Here is a 22,862-nt window from a genome sequence, read left to right as displayed (position 1 = left end):
GCCATACTCCGTTCTTCGACTATGTATATCCGCCAAGATTTCGGGTCTTCCTCCTCTTCTTTTTTCTCCACTTGAAATTCCGCGCATCATTCAAGACCAGGCCGTATCGTTTCTCATTGAGAGCGGCAGTCGCGTGCGCCGGGCGAACGTGCGCGCGTTTGACGTTGAATTTCGGCGAAACCAGCAATCAACGGCGCTGCACTCATTTGTCCGTTCGCGCGCTTGTAAGACTTTGACGCGGCTGGGAACTTTACTCAAAAGGGACGGGGCCCGGCTATTGCGTCTGTCGCGCGTGGTAATGAACGTGCGTACGCGAACTGTTGTACGTGTCAGTCCCGCGACTCGGCAGACTGTATATCATGGAGGTGGAGGAGGTGTAACGAGCTCGCGAGTCTTCGTACCGGTTTTAAACGACTGGCGTTGGATGTACGTCGTGTCGGAGGCGCGTCCCGACGTCGTTCTCGTACGGACGTCGTTATACCGACCAGAAAGAAATATGCGCGTTGGACTTCTCGTGGTCGAATTTTTTTTTCTTTTTTTTTTTACTGGAAAAGACCACACTCGCAATCTGGTAATCGTTCCGTCTTGTTCAAGTGAAAATGGAGGGACGCATGGCTTTTCCTTCTTTCAACCGAAATTTAAGGTAATTGTATATTTGACCGGCACTTCTCGGAAGCGTGCGCGTGTAGCTACGGGGGGTGTCTCTTGCTGGCTCTTTACGTATATTCTCACTGCGAGCTCTCTTGGCGTCAGGATGTACCTTCTCTACCCCGGGATTGGACCCCCGAGAGATCCCTTCCTTCGAAAGTAAACTGTTTTCTTAGGCACTTGGAACTCTTGAAAAATTTCTAAATATTTACTCGAGAGCCGAAGCCTCCGCGGAGGTCGGATGGACGCGCTTAAACGTTATTTTTTCGAGCGTATTACGAGGATGCGCTCGAGTTGCCGAACGAGGGATTAGACGATCTTTACCCATCTTGAGAAAACTCTCGTGTCTCATGTCTCTTGGTGGAATGCATTTGGATATGTATATATATATATATATATATACATGTGTATATATTGTTGGATTAGGGAATATCGATTCTTACCTATATGGCACAATCCCAGCTAGTCATCTCAGAGTCTCTTGGTGGAATGCATTTGGATATGACGAGGATGCGCTCGAGTTGCCGAACGAGGGATTAGACGATCTTTACCCATCTTGAGAAAACTCTCGTGTCTCATGTCTCTTGGTGGAATGCATTTGGATATGTATATATATATATATATATATACATGTGTATATATTGTTGGATTAGGGAATATCGATTCTTACCTATATGGCACAATCCCAGCTAGTCATCTCAGAGTACATTTTTTTCACTCAAAGACAAAACCTATAGGTGGTGCTTAGCTATGGCCATATTGCTTTCGACGAGTTTGCCCATCTTTTCTCTTCTTTCTTTTTTTTTTCTTCTGTTTTCTATCGTTTTCCTTTCGGCCAGTTTCCGGCATACCGATGCAAAAGCATTCCCTTGTTCGAACGTCCCTTTCCACTTGGCGGGCGTGGCGTCGCAGAACGCGAGCACTTTCCGTCTGAAAGGTTTGACGGGAAAGTTTTCTGTTCCGGCAAAGTCTGAATGTCGGGCTGCATTAAACACGTATAAACGATTTACGGGTACGGCGAGCCCAGTCCCTAATAAAATATAGTATACCGAAGCCTCGAATTTGGTATTCGTGGGCGTATATACCTACTCGAAAGGGCGAACATCTCGGGCCGACCTCGGTTCACACTTGCGGTATGGGCGGGGATCGGCGCGAATCGTTCGGCCGTAGGGAGAGGTTCGCGATCTTGATTTAGATTCGAGGCAGTTTGTTATTTGCCAATAATTAATCGTTTGCATTGCCGTGGTACCGAGCGGGCTTCCTATCTGCTTTGTCATCGCTTCGGCTAATAACTCTTTGGCTTGATAGGCGGGTACGCCGATCATCGCTCATGCCAACGCTGCCGTGCAAATAACCGATTAAGCCTTGAAAGCTACGTAGGAAGGTTCGACGAGCCAATCGTCGTTCTGGGTTTCGTAGAGAAAGAAAAAAAAATTTTACAAAAAAAAAACGTCACCCTCTTTCTACCTCGACAACCCGCTCGCTCGCCCGGCGAATCTTTCCATGCAAACTAGCAGTCCCGATTTGTTTGCTGAAAGAGCCGGTATGCGTGATTAAACGTTTAATATCGGCTGCGAATCTCAATACCGTCGGCCTATACGTATACGCCTTGTATATATTCATACAAGTAGATATAGGTATGTTTGAATCGCCCTGTAGGGATACTCCATACCAGTTTTACACTGAGGGTTTACGTAGTCCGGACTGTTTATGGCGCCGCACGAATGTCAATAGCAGCTGCTCGTTTCTACGCTCTTCCTGTACACCAGGCACGTGTACTCGCATAGGTATAACCCCCCTCCACTTGATGCTCCTCCTGAACCTCCAGGAGGACAATTTCCGGCCGTCGCAAAATCTGCCCTTTCGTGTCTTGGCTTGATCACGAGCCAGATGATGTTTCCCGGTGCGATATACAGGATACGAAGGGACGACGTAGATGTGACGAACGGGGAAGGACCGAGGAAAACGTTGAAAGGGTGGAAGTGAATGGTGGCTCTTTTCGAAGCAATAGGAGAGTCAGGGACGCTGGTTAATTCCCAGGTCGACTGCTTCTTGAACAGGACTAATTGCAGTAAACGAGCGGCTGGGTGCCAACGTCGGCTCGTGTATCCGTGACCCGTGTGATTTTCCGAGTCTAGAGGTTTATATCCAGTTCTCGACGCTTAAGACTCGCTTCGTGGAACCGGAACGGCGGGTAGAGGCCATACCGACTGGAATCGCTTTACGTTCCGCGTTCCGGACTTTGCTACGTCGGTAAGGTAGGGACCCGAAGTCACGTTCCGCACGATCCACGTCACCCTTTAGCTTGTTCGTTTTTATTCCCTTTTCTCTTGACTCTTATTCTTCTCCTTTCCTCGTCTTCTGCCTCGGCTAGATTAAATCCCTGATCATAAAACCACCCCCGCTGCTCCGCTCCTCGAGTCCTTGCGATCATTAAACTCTGGTAATCTGGCCCGATTGAATCTTACGTCTTTCCGAGTGAAAAGTTGTCGGGACGCTGCGGCAATTTGCGAGCGTTTCGTGAACGGGAGATCGATGCCAAAATGCTTTTCTTGTGTGTGTAAAAAAAAAAGTGGAATAACAAAGAACATATATAAAGATACATAGGACACGCCCGGGTCACTGGCCTGGTAACGATTATGATCCGCTACCTTCTGTAGAATTCACTTTCCCAGTCTTCACGATCATCCCCGTAAGCACGTACCCTTAATGAAATCTTCTCGATTCGTTCACTCGGTAAAATCATTAGAATCCTAATGGAATCTCTAGGCTGGCAGTCGACGTGAAATACTGGAGAATAGAGAGGGCAACGATAGGGCCGCAGTGAACCACCACCCCTCGGTGACATCCACGCGCTACCATAAGGGCACAACGAAGAAAAGAGAAACAGGCTGCTAGGTCGCTCGACTAAGGGATGGTCGGTTCGGCGCGTTCCGCTGAATCGGAACGTAAACCGAGTTGTGTGGAGCGAGGAGGGTGGGAGAGGGGCTATGAAAGGGAAGGGAAAAGGGCAGACGCGTGGGTATGAAAATTTCAATTGGTCGAGGGTAAGCTAAGCGTTTCAAGGCGAGGAGTGATGGTAGCTAGTAGCTAGGTATATAGATCGGGTCTTGGGGGAGAACGTGGCACAGAGAGAGGAAGTCGAAGTGGCTGTGGACCGAGTAGCTGGCTTGCTATACGGGGGTAGGCTATGGACTCTAGGCTCTCTTGCTCCAGCCAACCCCGTCTCGAGTCTCGACACACCGAGCTCTGCTCTCAACGAAGCCCTGGGCCTGGGGCAAACTGCATAATTCATGGCCCAGCTACACCAGAGCCTCTTTTCTGTCCCTCTCTTGCACTCACTTTGCTCATTCTCTCTTGTAGCTCTTTCTCTCTCTCTCTCTCTAGCTAAAACGCTATACCTTGCCTACCACGTACCTTTCCTCGGCATTCTTCGTCCACTAGCTGCTCCATAGCACTGCATCGCGTGCGCTGCACGTCAGCACGGGCGAATAAAGTTGGCTCGTAGAACGTCCACCTTAACGCACGCCGGAGAAAGTGTCGGAACTTGTGGTGCAGTGGAGCAGCCTGGCGCCTAGGAAGGTACATTGCATAGAGAGTGAAGGAATGAGGTTAGGTTGGATTTGCCAGGTCGTACGCTATAGCTTGGGTGAATGGGTAGCTGGGTATATATTTCGCAGGTATAACGGAAAACGCCCTTTGGGTTCAGGTGAGACCTGGCAGCAGGTGCTGTAGGTGCGCACGGTAGCGTCGGGACGCTCGAGGTCGCGTCGAGCCTGAAGTCCGAAGGTGAACGAGTTCTCGAGGAAGAAATCATCCGCGAATACCAGACCGGTAGATAAAGTGACTATACCCAGGCTTCCGTGAGATTAATACGTAAACCCGTGTAGCGCGCGAATACACTGGCCCTGCTTCATATATTCAGCCCCTGGGGGAGGCTCGGCCAAGAGGACGTCGCGACGGAGTCCATTATCCGTGCGGAATAACGACTCGCCGGTAGGATCTCACGTTCCCATCGCTTCAAGATAAACATCGACGTCTCTCCGACCGAGTCCGGTAGTCAAAGAAATACTCGTAATTAGCTGGCAGCCACTACTTTTTCATTTTTTTTCCCTTCACCCTTCTCTCCTTTCGTTATACTCTCGAGGGCGTCCCGACGTGACACTCCCCTTTATGGTACGTCTTCCCCCTTCATTTTTCTCTCTAACCCTTTCTCAAGCTTTCCTCCAGCATTCCCAGGGGAACCTCTATTCCTGGACGATCGAATACCTACGCGAGGGGTCTGCCTCTTGCCTACCTCGTAGAATCTGCTTCCCCACGTGCCTTCGTCTCCTGTACCCTCCCCCCGTAAGCGGCACCCTACCTGAATCCCTTCGTACCTACAAAAGGGACCGTAATTCCGTAGCTCGCGTGTGTCCCGCCGATCTCAAGCGGATGCGGGAATCGAGCAGGTTGGGAAACGAGCGTTCTGGCTATAAAGCATTCCGTGAATATTAAATCTTCCGTCTCTTCAGCCTCTCCTTCTGCCTATCTTCCACTCTTACTCGTATACCGTCGTATATGGTAGGTATATAGGTATCTACCTACGTAAATGCGGCTCATGGCGCTCACTGAATTTCATATACCTTGCTTATATGCCGTTGAGTTACTGCTTCAGCCGACCTGGAGTGTCGTTAACGCCCTAAAACCTCCCTTGTCCCGTAGACATCTTGAGACTCGTCACGAGGACGATGTCTAGGTCGACGTTCGATCCGGCTCTCGTATTCGTCTACGATAATACAATGTTCGAAGAAATGTCTGGACGACCTTCCTGTAGCCTTTGAACCCTGTAAAAAAAGAGGTGCCTGTCTTAAGCGCGATTCCTTGGTGAAAATCCTTCAGGAGGAATCTGTAAGGAGTAGGTGAAACGATGGAAAAGGACTTTCGCGAACGGCTCGTAGGGATTCCACGCGGATTTACGCCGCTTTGAATCGCAGCATCCGTCTAGTAAGACACTTCGGGATCCACACTGTTGCACCGTGCGCATACTTGGGGAATTAAAGAAGAGAACTTCCAACAGATGGCATTTTGCTGGTACGTAACGGGGCTGCGTACTCGAGCCACCGGCGCTCTTCGGCAGCGTCACGACGCCCACGAGCCGAGGAGTTTACCGATTCTCGTGAGAGAAGGGCGTGCGCGTCCCCCTCCCCGGAGGGGGGCACCATCGAGAATCTTTCTCCCATGTCGACAAGATCACGATCTTCTTCTCTCGGGCCGATGGTCTCCACGTGATTCCTGGTACGACACTGTTCATTCATGGGAGATAAATAAAAAAGTGACTCATCTTCCTAGAAATCCAATGGCATTGATTTCGCGAGAGCGCTTAACGGCTCTGCCGTGCCTCGTCCTCTATCTCGTTGTTAGTCTCGTCATTCGCTAGCATCCTCGTAGACGCCGAAGAAGCTCCGACATCGGTCCGAGACGCTGGCGAAATAATGAGAGTCGACGCCATTCCCGGTTCCCAGCGCGTAAAGATAAACATCAGTGGACACAACTCGGTAGTCAAAGAAATTCCCGTTAATTAGCTAAAAAGTCTTGGGGTCTTCTTCTTTCCCTTCCTTTTTCTTTTCTTTTCTTTTCATTTTATTTTTTATTTTATTTTCTCTTTTCTTTTTCATTCATTCCTTCACTCTTTTTTTTCCTCTTCTTCTCCTTTCATCGCTCTCCACACTTCTTCGTCCGAGACTCGCTTGAAGATTTTTTTTTTCTCTCTCTCGGAGACTCCACGATCCTCGACGACGTGCCACGTCCGTGGGGGCACGGAGTGCCGTGCCCCTGGTACCCGGAGGACGGAGGCCCTCTTGTCGAGTTCTCTCGTTCTCTACCGTTCCGATCCTAATCTCGATAATGACGCGTAATGGCTGCTAGCGTGAATGTAGCCCTTTGTCCGTGGGCTCCTGTGGAACTCTCGGTGGCCATGACTATCTACGTGGGTTCGACGCGCGCCATTTGACCTACCGAAAACTTCGGCGCACATGAGAAATAGATCTTCGCGTGTTCCTTTGCCAGCGCCACCCTTCAACGTTTACCTTAATTCCTTTTTTCTCTTCCTCCTCCACCGCCCTGTTGGCTTTTTCGTTCCGTCCGTCATTCCTATCTTTGCTGCTTCGGCGGTTCTAACCAACAGTCATTTGTTTCACTTGCAGAAGCGGTTATGAGAGTTCGATGACTTCGAGCTCCCGGACTACTATGGACTATCTGAGAACGTCGCTTGTCCTGTGCCTGATATTTCTTCGGTTCCACGCTGCGCACGCCATAGACATATGTAAGTATCACTGAGAAACGACAGGTCCGCCAGAAGTCATTAGAGCATCTTGGAATTTAAATTCTTACGGCGGGTGGAGAATGGCATTGGACCAAAGAATCCAACGCGGACCTATCGGCTCCGAACCGTCTCGTGGGTAGAAATCGAACAGAGGAAAGTATTCAGTTGAGGTTAGATTGCTCACCCGATCCCTTTCACACCGAGCCGTAACTCGAGCGTTCCTGGGAATCTGATGAAAACATAGCTCGGTCCTGTTTCACGTCTCTCGCTAAGATTTTGCCTACGTTAAACCCACAGGCACTGCTATTCGGGTCGCTTCCATCCCATTGAATCTGTACCGAGGTAGGAGGTCTAAAGGGTGTACATCCCAGCATCCGCTGGAGCTTCGAGTAAACAGAGAAAGAGACGAGAGGGACGAAGCAGGCGGGAGGAAGTGGAAGCTCGCAAAGTATCCGCGAAAAGTTTGCGCGTCGCCCTTTTTGGCAGGAAACTGTTTGTAAGACGAAAGAGCGTTCTTGGGTTTCGCGAAGGCGCTTTTTACGCTCGGTAATCTACATCCGACGGCCGGGGGTCGGAGGGGCGGGGGGCGACACGGAAGGAAGGCGTCGTAAAGTTCCGGATTAATTTGGAAAATGTTCGTGCCCCGTCGCTTCGCAGGCGTCTCGCCGTGACTTTAGTCGCTCGCCGAAGGAAAGCCCCGACGACTCATTTTATTTATCGAGGATTATCGTCCGAACGACGAACGACTCTGTTGAAGCTAAAGTGGATCGCAGCGTCGGGCATTCGCGTTCAATGAAAACGGGCGAGACTCAATGGGGAGCGCAAGAGACGGAAGGTGCAAGGAATTCCGTGTGAAAGGAAGACAATGCAATGTAAATACAAGGGATGGACGAGGACGGCCGTATAGACGGGCTAGAGAGTGATTGAGGAGAATCGAAGAGGCGGTTAAGCACGCGCGTGGATGCTGCTGGCTAAAGGAAGGCAAAGAAATACGCGAGAATACGCGGTACGTACGACGGGGAATATAAATAGCGTAGTTAAAAGTTAGAACACGAGATGCCCCCTGCGGTGGCTGAACTTGTACATTGAACCGCGTTGGTAAATTCGCGGTCGTGTAAGGGGGGTTGCAGTTAAAGCGTGCATAAATTGCAATGTTAATGTTACCGGCGATACATAAACATGCTGTACGCTGGTCGGATTGCGGTCTCTCCGCTAGGCCGGCTCTGCTGCACCCTTCTCGGCCTATGTTCGTTCGCGGGCTATAATACGCTATAGGTAGGTATGGATATTCATATGGGTCAATATGTGTACGTTTAGGACACCGCACGCGCGACCCGCGTAGTATGCTATTGTCGTTTCGACGTAGAGAGACGGTCGAAAGGACCGTGCGAATTTTATGCGAATTCGTGCCACCGAAATTTCTGCACTGGGGAGAAACGACGGATGGGGGTGAAACCAGGTGGTGGCACACATTGACAACTACTGCTCCGTTTTCGAGCGATCCGCCTATGTAAACGTGGCCGCGAGCTGATCCCTGGCTCATCCACTGGTGGGCAACGTAACGCACCGCCACCAACATCAATATTACGCGTGTACCACCAGTCCATACCGTTGCGCACCTATGTACGTCTGTTCAGCGTCGAACGAACGGCCCGGTAACGTTACGAAGCCCTCTGGTATCCACGTTATGGCATTCTCACCCTCTACCTCCACAATCGTGCTGACTCTATTAGGCGGCCGAAACGTACATATTATCGTTTCGTTCTGCCGTGTATTAACATAACAACGCGACAATTAGGGGATTCTCACGTGCCTTTTTCGGTACTTTTTCTCTTTCCGGGATTGACGTTTTCATTGGTTGACCTGTCTGCCGGGTTGGGTCTTTCTGTAAAATTGATTTTGCGTCGAAGATACGTCAGTGAGCAGAACCTGTTATCAGGACGAGCTGATCCGGACTGGCGACGTCTCGGTGTATTTTCATGAAAGCGACACTACTAGGTCGTACGTTATGATATCAAGGGGGGATGAGAGGTTATGAAGACAAACGTAAGGTCGCAATATAATCTTGAGCTCGTACGCGTCCTAAAGGGGGTGAAGAGAACCCACACTCCGATTCCCCTTCGCCTTCGTTCAGGTTCCAAGTTGCACGCAACTTGAGACGCTGATTGCGTCGGCTGGCAGGAATCGGAAAGAGGGAGTTTTGAAAGGGGCCCGTAAAAGTAGTACTTCCGTTACGCCAGCCGTCACGGCGCCAAGGGGTGGATGCAGCGCGCGCGCACGTTAAACCACCTTCCACATCCACCTTGGCGTCCGCCTTCCGTTTATTTTCCTTTAAAGACAGAAAAATAGTTCTCGCCCCCCCCGTCTTAAAAGAGAAAAGGCAAATAAGAGGAAGTCAGGAGAGCCACATTCCCGTCTGGTAAGCACCGTGGGTTTACTGTCTACGAAGAAGCTCAGAGTTACGTATTCTTATCCTGGTAAAATTCTCCTATCCCCGATATACCTTGAAATTTGGGAATTCGTTGAAAAATTGAAGTTAAAAAATAATTAACGTTTCGGGGATCAGTTAAAAAAAAAAGAAAGAAATATCTTCCAAAACGTACTCGATATTTAAGTAAGTCGTGATTTATGCTTTAATATAACGGTGTAATAAGGTACGGGGCGCATAATATGTTTTTTCGCAAAGGACCCAAGAGTAATTAATTTACATTCACGCCCATGAACAAGAAAAGTGGTGGCGGTAGTAGTCAAGGGAGAGGACTCACTCACTCTCTCTCTCTCTCTGTACTCCGTCCCTCTCTTTCTCCTTGGATGAGACTTCTGGCTGGGGTCGAGGTCGAGGGAGGATAGAAGGTACACGGCAGAGGGATGAAAATGAGGGAAGGAAGGAGAGCTGTGAATAGAAAGAGCAAGAGAAGGGCAACCGTGGCCACGTCGTAGTCCCTGCACGCAGTCATTAATAATAATCACGGAATAACAAAGAAGGGCGGGGCCAAATTAAATTTACCGAGTAGAAAATCTTGTGATGGGGATTTATATCGCGGTCCGTATACTGATTTCCCTCTACTCTCGTTTATCCAACCAGCTACTCCGATCTTCAATCCAATTCAGCTTCGGTCCAATTTTCATTCCGAAATTCGCCAGACGTTATTCAAACCTTCTACGAGAAGATTAGGTCCGATGCCCACCGGGGTTATCGAATAATTCAAGCAGCTACGAACCTTACACGTGTGCCGGTCGGCGTGGAAAATAAGGGGAGAGGACCAAACGAAAAAAAAAGGTAGTTATCAATTTGACAGGTAGAGACCAAAAGCAGGGCGATGGTCTAAGGGCGATAAGAAGGGGCATTCAATTTTACTCTCTCGCGTGGAAGACGGGCGCACACACCCTTCCGTTCGGGGCTGTCACTCCCGAGAGTTATGGACGCTGAATGAGTGGCTGGGGCGGGCAAATGTCGCATAAGTTACATCTCTTACTCGCTTCTTTCCAGGATGTCTATAAATACGAGATCGAACCTGCCAGCCCTGGCTCGGCTTCAGCTTGGACCGAGTTGGCTCGGTCTCCTCTACTCTAGCCAGTCCCTGCTCTTGAGCCTTACGTTTTGCCGACCCCTCGTACAACTTTTCTCCTAGAAAACTCCCCAAGGAACGTACGCTTAACGAAGTTCTATAGGGTAGCTTCATATTTTACCAAAATCCTACGATCCTCTCCACGTGCCAGAAACGAACTTGGAGCAACGGCTAAATACTCGTACGGTCCACAATCTCGATACGTGGGAACATCGGGTTACTCCTTTACGCTGTATACTAATTTATTGGACTCCATAAGAAGTTATAGTGGGAAAAAGACAAATCCAAAGAGAAACAAGGAAACTCGAGGCGATAATAGCTTGTCGATCCTATACCAGGAAGATACGAGAGTCCGGCCGCAGACACGATACGTTTGTTTACGCCGCATAATACTCGGGGAATGATTTACATGGCATGCGATATACAGTGGAACAGCGGAAAGAAAAGCCGCGTGGTCTTAACGACCGCAACGTATAACCAGAAATAAAATACTGAGCGAGAGAGCATTGGTGAAGGTGGCGAAGTAGTGTTGGGAGCTGGCCCGGTGACGCAATGAAAGATGAGAAAAGCAAGAGCAGTAGGTACGTATAGCATCCGATGCTGTAACGCTACTGGGAAACGCGTATAACAATCGGTCCTGTGGCGGCTCGTAGATACGTCGAGTAACTTTTAATGGCGAATTCGACGAAAGTTGCCCTCGAAAAATGCTGGAAATCGTTCGCCGCGTTCTTCGCTTTTGCCATTGGAGCCGCGGCGGATATAAATCCCTAGAATTATTTCCTATGGCAATTTCACCGCAACTAACGTAGCTGCATTATTGTGGAATGCGCGTTACCTTAGCTCCATGGAACTGTCTATGTACGTTACGTACCTATTCCATGTGTAGGTATACCTGTGGTACGATATGGACGTATAGAGATACCGATATACCCGTGACTTAGAAATGACTTGGCGCGAATTTCAAATTTACAAATTTTTGTATGTTTTTTTGTCTTTCAGCACAATGCATCGCGCCGCTAGGCATGGAGTCCGGAGCAATCCCGGATTTGGATATTACAGCCAGTTCGAGCTTCGATAGCGGAAATGTTGGTCCGCATCATGGAAGGTGAGTCCCATGTATAAATGATACTATGTGGTATATATGGTGTAAAGATTGAACAAGTTCACCAAGAAAGTAACTGTATATGCGTACGTCATATCGTGCAGGTACTTATACAGGTTATGCAGGGTATGTTCACTTGCGAGGAAGATATGATAAAGAAAAGAAACAGACTGGATCCTCTGTCCTGAGAGTTTCGTCTGAGTGGGATTTACGATAGGGCGAAAAGCGCGTCGTGAGCGATTGTCCTCGCATCGTTAAGGGCTGGACGAATGGGGAAAGAAAAAATATAGGGATTGTTGGTTCTCGGAGCGTGACTTTTTACGAGGACGTAATAATTGTCTTGATCTGAATTATTTATACGGCCCGCGGGAACGACCCGGCAGTGAGTGCACGCGTGCCTACACAGTCCTTTGGCTTTATACGTATACGTGTATAGTACGGGTATATAGAGATGCTGCATAAAGGAAGCGAGACATATAAAAAGGGACACCCGGTATAAATCACCATTGCGAGACTATAGCTCTAATTCGATCTTTAACAGGCAATGAGAATTAATGACGTCGGTGTCCCGCATATGAGAAACACTGGACTCGGCTGGACCATTCTTATCGGTCACTCTGGGCCTCTTAAAGGTTATTAAGGCTTCTAGAGGCTCTCCTTTAATTACACTACGACTAATTATTCACTCGGGTCGGATGGGAACTTCAGTGAAACACTGATCGACCTTCCATTCGCTCTTTCTCTCTCTCCCTCTCTCGTCATCTCATCATCGTCTACCTTATCGTCTCTTTGGTCTGACTCTCCGCGCGCTAATTTCATTACTAGGTTGGTACCTACGCGAACTCGGACCTTCTCACCACTTTCAGAGTACTCGCTATTCCTCTCTGAATCTCTCAACCTACATATAACCCCTATTTCTCTCTCACTCTCTCTCACACCCTCCCTACAGAGATCGATGAGCGTGCTTTCGAGAGCTTTATAGAGCTCTAGGCGAATCAGGATCGATCCCTAGGAAGCTTTCACGTCGGAAAGCTTCCGAAGGTACAGCACGAGAGACGTTAAGACTCGAAGAAAAGCAAAAGGGACTGCGAGGGGGCGCGAAGGGGGGTTTTCCTTTCATACGAAAATCTCTTCCACCTGCAATGAAAACGATCAACGATCGTTGATCTTGCCAAAGCTTTTCAAGGTGGTACCTGCCTCGTAAGGAAGCAAGGTGCATCCTGGAAGCACCGATCCCAGACGTGCTTCTCTTCGTCTCGAGCTCAGTGAGCCAGACAGGCGGGCGGGCAGGCAGGCAGGCAGGCAGGCAGGCAAGTCCAAAAGGCGAGCGAACATAATCGCCCGCCGGAGATTTATCGGGGACAGCGTGTTTGGAATGTCTTTGATGCGGACTGTATCAAAGTGGCAGGCAGTTTGAGCTCTCTTAATGGGGTATGAGTTATGAGCTGCGGGCTCATGTAGATCCTCGCACTCCCTCTAAATACTGACGCACGTACCAAACACGGCACTTCGGTCCCGTCAAAGCACAGCTCATGTCGTCTCTCTCTTTTCGTACGGACTACATCACAGAGGGTAGCACGTGTTTTATTTAGCGCGTGTATGCATTTCTTCGATTTATTTTCTTCTCTTTTTTTTTCATATTTATTTTTAGCAACTAGCATTTTTTCACTGCTACTATAAGGTTCTTCACTTTCTCTCTCTTATGTCCCAGCAAGCGTCTCCTACGTATGTTATCCTTATTGCGTGCATTTTTCTAGCGTATAATTAACGCTTTGTAAACCCGCCCAAATTCCTTTGGGAATTAACGCGGGGGTGGTAGGGGGTGGGATTTTGCAGCCTCGACCATACCGAAGTAAATGTAGTACGAGGCCGTTTTCTCCTCGTGTCCGTATCTCTGGTTACGCACTTGCTATTTTTGCCAGAGAAATCGCATCCGCGCGCTCACGATACGGACGGGAAGTCTCGCGTTTCGCGAAACGATAACGCCGAGTCGAGGAATATGCCGGTAGGACGGGGCTGCTGATAAATCGATCTGGAACGGAAACCCTCCCTTGCGTCTCTTTCCTGTCAGTCGGATAAAGTGCATAAACACGTTGCTGACGTTGAGGGTGACGTAAGCTCGACTGGGACAGACGAGCGTTATACTGATACGCGTGTCATTATGTTAACGCGATAACCGATAAACGGCTAATCGGTAAAGAAGGACACTGTGATGCTTTGTGTATTATAGTGAAATATATAAATTTGACTTGTGTTTCAGAATGCGGCAGGAGAGTCACGGCGGCGCTTGGTGTCCAAAGCAACAGATCACAACGGAGCCTCGTGAATGGCTGGAGGTCGATCTTCATACAGTGCACATGATCACTGCCACCGGAACTCAGGGACGCTTCGGAAATGGTCAGGGCGTCGAATACGCGGAGGCTTACCTTCTGGAATATTGGCGACCTAAACTCGGCAAATGGGTCCGTTATAGGGACGTCCGTGGCGAGGAGGTGAGTTTTCATTAAAGCTGCACAATCGATAGCATACCCTATACCGTAAAGACCGGGCTACACCTCGCAACGAGAAAGGGTTTATTCATTGTCAATACAGTAAATCCATATTCACCCTACGAAACCATAGTGCAAAAGCCTGGAGTTTATATTTTACATGAAAAAAAAAAAAAAAGAAACGTATAATCCTATAAAACCTAGGGGAAAAAAAAGAAACGTTAAATCCTACCTGGTTCCTTAGGGGTTGAAATAGTACAGGAAGTTTGCAGCTTATTTGTATGGGAGGGCGGATCAATAAAATGAGGGAAGGTCGTCGCGTGCACGCGGGTCAGACGGTTTCACCTTACCTATATAAACGTTGGGTATGTCTGAATAGGTAAAGCTCGCAGAAAAGCAGCTCGCGGAAAGCTCCAAGAGGGGTAAGACCTTCGAGGATACTTCGTCTCGCGGCAGGTAGATAGAGGTAGTCGAGGGTGTATAGCTGGGTTGGTAGGTTGGTTGGACTAGCCAGACTCCTCCCGTATAATTAAACAAAGGAGTCCTCGTCTTATCCGGCTTAATCTCCGTTAACGAGTCGACTTGTCCAGCTTTCGGGGCTGGAAAGTGGAAGCTCCTGTCGCGGTGCTTTGCCACCGGTAGATGGTCGGTGCCTAGTTACGTTCGCCAAGCAGAAGTAATACTGTACATTAACATAACATGGGCGTTGGCCGCGAGCCGCACCTTCGCACCACCGGTGCCACAATTGGAATTTGTCCGGGACCCAAAGTGGTGAGAAATAAGGAACCTGCTCGGCATGTATAATTTAGAACCAATTATCCGTCGAGAGTCGAATCCCCTTTTACGAAGCCGTCGAGTGTTCACATGTCATCGTATGGGCGACAGGATGTGGGTGGGAAAGATAAATATTGAGATTTCATTTTTTTTTCCTTTTTCTAACATCAATATATCGCACGAACGGCGACGTAATACATTGACGTCCTACTGTTTCCTCTTCGTATATTGCGCATTAGCTCGTGTTCCTTTGTCCCTTTATTTTTACCCTTGCGAATCTTTTCGCGAAAAAAAGATCCATTTCCGTTGGAGCGACGGAGACGCAGGACTACACTGCGGTACAAACGAGATACGTGACACGCGAAACAATCGCGGCCGCACGAGACCCGATGGAATCAAAAGGAAGAATGTTTCCAAAGAGAATTCCCGCAGCATCCTGCTACCGGGATAAGATGTCCTTCGGTCAATCTATATCGTCCCACGAGGACCGCGTCTAATTATCGCTCGGGGCGTGGTGAAGTTAACGACGGACTGGAAGGGAAGAATCGAGAGACCCTTTATTTTCTGCCGTCAGACGACGTTAACTTCTGAAGGGTGGTATCAGCCCTTTCTCGAGTAAAGACACCGGCGCAGCCTCTCGAGTAGACCCTATCTTATTTCGTGATCCTAATGAGTAAGACGAACGAGATATATGTCCTACTGATCGAAGAAGGAAGTCTGAGAATATATTTCACAGGATTTTACGAAAATTAAAGAAAAAAATTTCAAACTTTGTAAATGCATCCCCCTTCCCTGTAAATTTTATTTCTACCGGGTGATCCAATAGACACGAATGTCCCTGGTGAACGTGAGATCACCTTGTCCCGGCAATAACGATTTGAAACGTTGCCAATAATTCCCGTTACGAATTGTGTTTCGTCCAGGTGATCCAGGGAAACACGAATACCTACCTGGAAGCAAAGCACGACCTGGAACCTCCAATCTGGGCCAGCAAAGTCCGTTTCCTGCCGTACAGCTATCATCGCCGTACAGTTTGCATGAGGGTGGAACTTTACGGCTGCCCGTGGAACGACGGCATAGTGTCCTATTCGATGCCTCAAGGGGATAAACGCGGCAACTGGGAGTTCTTCGACGCCACTTACGACGGCTACTGGGACGGAGAGCTTCGACGTGGTCTTGGACAGCTAACCGATGGACGGACGGGGCCGGATAACTTCAAAATGGGCTACTACGATTACGACAGAGGTCAAGGGTGGGTCGGCTGGAGAAACGATACTCGCTCGGGTCATCCCGTCGAGATCAAATTTGAATTTGATCGTGTCCGAGAGTTCTCGGCTGTTCACATATACTGTAACAATCAGTTCATGAAAGACGTGCAGGTAAGAAGTCAACGTCATACGTTTCTACTTATTAGCCACTTTTTCCTTTGCACGAGTCTCGCGATACTTTTCGCTCGGGCGCGACATCGGGTGGGTGAGAAAATACAGGAAGTCGCGGGTCCCGACTTTTACTCGACGTGGCGAGACTCGCTAGCCTAACAGGAAATTGGAGAGGCATCTCTTCTCGCGGAATAAGAAAGGAAGCGAAACTTGCGCAAAAAAGGGGAGTAAGAAAGCAATGTAAAAAAAGGATCCCTCGCGTCGCTCTTTAATCTGATATAAGAAGCGTGCGCACGTACATACGTGTATATATACATATATACGCCTACGTGACGCGACTCAGTTTACGGAAAAGTCAAGACGAACCTGCCCGGTGCTCGAGCAAAAAGCTGCTGTACTGACACAATGCCGATGACGTTTAGCCGCAGGGGTCGAAAGGGTAGACGCAAGAGACGGCACCAGCCTGGGCGAAAATTTTCCGCCTTGTATTCCACATTTTATAATGGTCCGCGAAACACGAGGTGGTATCAAGATTTATTTGAAAGAAGCGCCTCATTACGCAGCTCGGCAATTGTATGCCCGCGACCGAGTGAGCGCGAGCCAAGCTCGAATCTGGTAGCAACGGTGTCAGGTGGGTGGGCGGGAAGGGGGTTGAGGGGGGAGGCGGTTGAATCCGGGCGCCCAGGGGTAGACCTCCGGCAAAAGGGGAACGAGGGAAGAAGGGTAACTTCACAATGGCAGCAACCAACGCTAGTGGGTTCAAGCAGATATGCCACGTATTCAAATACAATACCGACAGTCTGGGCAAGTCGGGGTAGCAGCCAGTAGAGCCGTGACGATGCGAGCCCTTCTATTAACAAGGGGGATGAAGACGGTGGCTCCGGCAGGGCTGGTTGGGCGCAGGGGCCCTGAGTGAGGTAGGCCACCAGCTAAGACGAATAAGGGCGCGACTGCGCCCACTGCGCACGGATGGGACCAAGTCGCTCCTGAAAGGACAGCACTTCAAAGCGCAACCCCTCCGTCCCTTGGTAACGTCGAAAATCCATATGCCCTGCCGTCGTCTTTACTCTTCGCTCCCTTGGAGGCACCCACTGTGCACCCCCCCCTGCTCCCCCCCCCTAAGAGAGTTAGATAATCTTGGCTTTGTAATCTCTGTCGCGGTATCGTCCCTTCGGGCTTTATTCAAATCCCTATGACGCGACTTGCCGATCTTACCACTCACTCATCCTCCCTTCTCTCTCCATCCCTTTGACCCCCCCCCCCCTCCTAGCCCCTTTATTGCGAAAATCCTGTGACCTTTCACCTTTCTTAATGTGTCTCGATCTTCGCTGTGTTACAGGTCTTCTCAGAAGCAAACATCCTGTTCAGCGTCGGTGGCAAGCACTACACAGGCGATCCGATCGTCTATACCTACATGGAGGATCGTATTTTTGAGAGTTCGCGTAATATCACCATTAAGCTTCATCATCGTATAGGGAAGTTCGTCAAATTGAGATTCTCCTTTGCTGCACGGTGGATCATGATCAGCGAGATTACCTTCGACTCGGGTGAGTACTTTTTACTCTCTCGTATAAAGTTTCGATCCCGTACGTGATATTGATCGGTAGCTGCCGGAACTGTACGTTTACGCGCATCCACGTGCATTTGCCTCCATATGCGTCGGGGTTAACCGAAGTGTAATTATACGAATGAGAATACAGACTAGAGAGTCTAGAGTCCTTATTAGACGACCTCGTACGTGAGAATGGCTGTACTAAGTGCACTGCTTACGGGGCATTAACGTATTATAAAGATTTAAACGTCCTGGAATCAGCGTAGAATTTTGCTGTGTACAGCTATAATTACCATAACCGGAAGTAAAGGGTCGTTACAGACCAAGAAGATCAGTTTTGATCTAAATTCGAAATTACCACAATTTCGCGGCAGGCAACGAGACTCGAACGCGTTAACGATTACAGATATCGCACATGGCAACTTCACACCGGAAGTTCCACCATCGACGGAAGCGCCACGAGCGAGAGATCGAAATTCTGCACGGGACACGCCGCTTCAAGCGGAAGTACCAGTCTCCACAGCGAAGCAGGACGACCCGACGTACATGGCCGTGATTATCGGAGTCCTCACTGCTGTGATACTTCTGCTGGCAGTGGCGATCTTCCTAATAGTTTCGCGTCATAGACAACGAAAGAATTTCGCCAGTCCTCTGGGAGCCAAGAATTCCATCCCTTCGGGGAATCATCAGCACCTGTCGCCAGAGTCCGCCTACGGCACCACCGAGAAGGATCCCTCGCTGATGACGTACAGGGTCGAGGAACTCGACGACAGGTATGCCGGCGCGAAGCTCACGACTCTTCCGCGCGACCTCAACGATCGTCTCCTGGGTGACGTGAGGCTGGACGAGTACCAGGAACCCTTTCACGACAAGTACAGGGAGCCACCTCACGCTGCTTACTACGGATACAGTACGGTAGTCATAGACAACAAGGATCTCCACGATAACGTTGAACAGTCCGGTGAGTCACGATGATCCGTATAATTTAATTTTTAAATATAATAAAATTATTCCAAGCCACCCTGAACATCCTACGACACTGTCTCTTCGTAGATGCTACCTACGACTATGCAGTACCCATGCCAGTACCGAGTGTAAGCAGCGACCAGGACAGCGTCTTCTCGAAGTCCTCGTCCCGAGGTAGCGCAAAGGTAAGCAACATCACTGATCCACCCGAGCTCATAGACCCCTACAAAGTCAAAGGCTAAAGGATCGGACGAAAGGAATAAATAAAAGTGGCGTCAGGCAAGTGCGTTATGCACTTTCGGTCGAATCCTTTGTCCTTTTCTTTGATTCGTACGCGACGGAGTACTCGCGGGAAAGTGCAGACTGCCTCGTCCCTCTGCATTCGCCGCAAGCTTCATATATATACGTTTATTTACATATGATACGTGCAATCTCTCTGATACGCACGTGCGTGCATCAGGCTTGCTTACAGAGCTTTTTCCCACCGCCGCCACCACCAATGAGTGCCCCGCCACCAAGGGGCTCGAACAATATCACGTACTCAAGTCCACCGAGTCCGGAGCCCATCTGCGAGCGTGAACGCAGGGGCAGCAAACGCCGCGAACATTCGTTGCATAGATACGCATAAGGTATATCATCGTGAAGCTTCCTGGTGGAAGATTTCGCTTCGATTCGCTCGCTCACGCATCTTACGGTAATTGTCGCTGCGTACGAGCCGGAGCTATTCCTTCTTACTTCGTAAGTAAAACTCCTAGAATACGCTTACGCCTTACCCTTGGCATCGGTCGCAATGAAAATACGAAATTCTTCAGAGGGACAACTTGTACACGGTGCAAAGGGTCGTGCGTGATAGCACTCGTAGCTTACATATGTCGTGGAGAGTTTCATGCGCGCGTAACCGATCTTTTAACTCTTAACCAGTATACCGGGAAAAGTTAGAGTAATAGGTATACGTATAGTTAGAGGATAGGATCGATTATCTTTTTTCGAAAAGGCATACGAACACTTTCGGAAGTCATATAGGGCGTAAATTCGACTTTTCTTTAATATCTCCTGATACACATTAGGAGAATCCTAGGATAATACGGGATCCTCTTTACAGCACTTACGCGCTGCTTTCTCGTCCTCTATGCTTCCGGGGTGTTTCCTGGTAACGCGATGCGCCCCAGGTAGACGAAAAGAAAAGAAAAAAAAAAAAAGAAAAAAAACTGGAAACTGAAATCGGCATATCAGTTATACGATACAAGCGATTTCGGCGTTATCGCAAGCGCCGTGGATTCTTCTGGAAATTTGTTAGGGAAATATGTTTTAACGTGTACTCGTGACTCGGTTACTTTTATTAAAGAGAAATGTGTTTCCGTGGTATTATATTTTTTATTTTACACGAAAGAGAAAGAGAACGAGAGGCACGGATGTAGGTACAACTTTTAGAGCAATGAATCTGAGAAATCTCTGTGCTTTGTTATCCTTTTTATTTTTTATTTTTTTATTTCTTTCTCTCTTCCACGTGGCTTCACGAGCACACGTAAGCAAGCAAGCAAGCTGGTAAACAACAAACAAATGAGCGAGCAGCGAGACGCAAAGTAGCTGCTGTTGAAGAATGAGCGTCGGCACACACGAGCGAATTTCCAGAAAGAGTCGTATCATCGTTTCGGTGCGTTCAGTGCGCATGCGCAGGATCGATCTTTCGCTCCGAGTTTTAATGTAGCGGAGAGCACGAGGAGGGGTATTAAAAAGAAACGAAAGAAACGAAAGAAAGACAAGAGAACACACGTGAAATTAAATGAGAAGCGGTTTTGCGTGCGTCGATCGTCGTACAAGACTGACGTGTTATAAAATATTTGAATCTGCGCGGGCGATGTGCGCGCGCATGCGCAGATTCCTAAAATGTATTATTTATTGCGTATAGCGCCTCTAACGAATTCTTTTTTTATTTTATTTATATAATAATAACGAGGATTAAGCTACCTTTATTTCTCTATCTACCGACATCGCCTTCATGCAACGAGGAAATCGAAATCCAATGTAAGAATCGACAATACAGGGATGAAGACAACAATAATACTACTATCGTATGTACAGACCCGACCATATTGTGATATACGAATCGACAAGATTTTCACGTACCATGTATTTAATCTCTATTGAAGAAAAAAAAAAAGAAAATGAAAGAAACGTTAAAAATGGGTAAAATAAACATACTAAGAAGCTTTATTACGGTGAAATACGTCACCTCTACAACGACTGGATCTTGCTGTTCGTTTTAGTCTTAAACACTTAATCGGTATCGTCGCCACGTAGGATAAAGTGACAGCTTTCAAGTGCTTCGTGTAAATAATCATTAGGTACTTCGTTTCGTAACGGAGATAACATTTACGGATGGAGAGATAGAGAGAGAGGTGGAGAAGGAGGGGGGGGAGAGGGGGAGGGGAATAAAGAGAGAGTGCAACGCGACGATCGTCGCGACAAAATAATTTCATTGCAATAACTTCATTTTAACGGAGTATACTCGATAACAGTAATAATTGTCAATTTATCCTATGCACACCAAGCGATAACGTTTAACGAGTAATAAAGTTTATAGCCGCGAGAACGTCGTTAAGGCTAATACAGAAACGTTAGGCCAAACGGCCGATTCGTACTTTGATTCTCTATGCTCCACCTACTCGTATGTACTCGGTGATATTTCTCGTGGGATCGAATGGAGGTAACACGTAGAAAGAAGATTTAAGTAAAAAAAAGAAAAGAGGACAGATACGTAGACATACAATTTTCTTTATATCATAAGAGAGTACGAAGTCCCGCAGCGAATTAGAGAATGAGTATATATATATATATATATGTCGCGAATTTGAATCGCGAGCTTTATGACGTCACGACGGACTCTCGCTTAAGGTATTAAATATATATATATATATATATATATATATATATATATATACGTATTATTTTTCAATGTACATAGTAATGTAATTTATGTAACGTTCAATACGCCCAAGAAAAAAACAAACTCTGTAAATAATTGTATTATAACGAGTAATACTGAGTGTAATTATATTGACTACCGAATGCGTATTTGATATTTGTGTGCCTGTATCCTTTTGTATGCTATCGAAATAGAATATATATATATAGAAGACTACGAGTATCGGTACTGTACACATGAAATTTGTCCCCTGTGACAAAATAAACTTTTAGTGAATCGAATTTCAGCAATTTCATTAAATTTCCTGTTTTTTCTTTATACTTCTTGTTTCATTAGAAATTCCTGTATCCATCCTCCACCGTCTTACGTATCCGCCGTTTCGTTCGGTCACGTCGATTCTTACGTGCCATTACCGCACGTTAAACTCCCGGAAACTACCAAGCGCTCCCGTCCAAGCAAACGTACGATTATCAAAGCAATTGCCATATCTTCCAAGCCATTCAGGATAAGCCAAACGGGACTGGCGAAGTTCCGGGAAATGAAATGGGATCCATTGGAAATTCCTATAGGTACGGCCAGCATGGAGAAAGCAGAGCCTGAGTGCAGCTGCTAATGTGGCTCCGTGGTTCCGGGATCGCGTCATTATTTCACATCCATCACTCAAGACCAAATGCCAGGAGAATAGGCGTATATTCGCACCCTCTGTGAAATCCTGCTGCATCACATCGAAAATTACCGCCTCTCACCCAGCGCTAAGTTCGCGTCGACGCAGACTCAATGCCCGTCGAGAGGCACCAGGTTACGCTTGGTTCCGCTCGGTTCCGGTCCCGGGTTATCGCCCACCCTAAAACACCTCCTACACTGAGTTCGACTTGCCGACCCGGGAGACTCTCCGTAAAGCGTCGAGGCGTTACGCCGAAACTTTTCAAACCGGATATGGAAGGGGCGCCCCAGCATCCTCGGTACCGAAGGAGAGATCCTTTCTCTTGAATTTCAAGGAAATTTTCGAGACTCTATACTCGTCCTCTCTGGATCCGTATATTGAGACTCTTCTGGGCGCCACTTAAGAGCCGCCCCCCCCCCCTCCACCCCAGACCCTGTCACCGAACTGAAGATCGTGGAACGTCAAACGCGTGTCCTCGAAGACAAATCT

At 48.1% G+C, this 22,862-nt stretch overlaps 1 protein-coding gene across 2 annotated transcripts in view; it reads left to right on the top strand.

The window, feature by feature from the left end:
- Positions 1–21,990, top strand: part of LOC107263537 (discoidin domain-containing receptor 2) — a 49,429-nt gene extending 27,439 nt beyond the window's left edge. The window contains exons 2-9 of one of the 2 annotated variants that reach the window (XM_015730858.2): positions 6,834–6,952; positions 11,521–11,626; positions 13,884–14,115; positions 15,810–16,265; positions 17,605–17,812; positions 18,224–18,778; positions 18,871–18,968; positions 19,244–21,990. In XM_015730858.2, the coding sequence (XP_015586344.1) occupies positions 6,853–6,952; positions 11,521–11,626; positions 13,884–14,115; positions 15,810–16,265; positions 17,605–17,812; positions 18,224–18,778; positions 18,871–18,968; positions 19,244–19,411 (1,923 nt within the window). In that variant the 5' untranslated portion in view covers positions 6,834–6,852 and the 3' untranslated portion in view covers positions 19,412–21,990. Of the gene's footprint in view, positions 1–6,831; positions 6,953–11,520; positions 11,627–13,883; positions 14,116–15,809; positions 16,266–17,604; positions 17,813–18,223; positions 18,779–18,870; positions 18,969–19,243 lie in introns of those variants that run through there. The other variant, XM_025080645.1, reaches the window with a different exon arrangement.
- The last annotated feature ends 872 nt before the right edge of the window (positions 21,991–22,862 follow it).

This window comes from Cephus cinctus, unplaced genomic scaffold (genome assembly GCF_000341935.2).
Source record: "Cephus cinctus unplaced genomic scaffold, Ccin1 Ccin1_scaffold0153, whole genome shotgun sequence".
NCBI classification, from domain to species: domain Eukaryota; kingdom Metazoa; phylum Arthropoda; class Insecta; order Hymenoptera; family Cephidae; genus Cephus; species Cephus cinctus.
The sequence above is the reverse complement of the archived record's forward strand: the minus strand, read 5'-3'. Positions and strand labels throughout refer to the sequence as shown.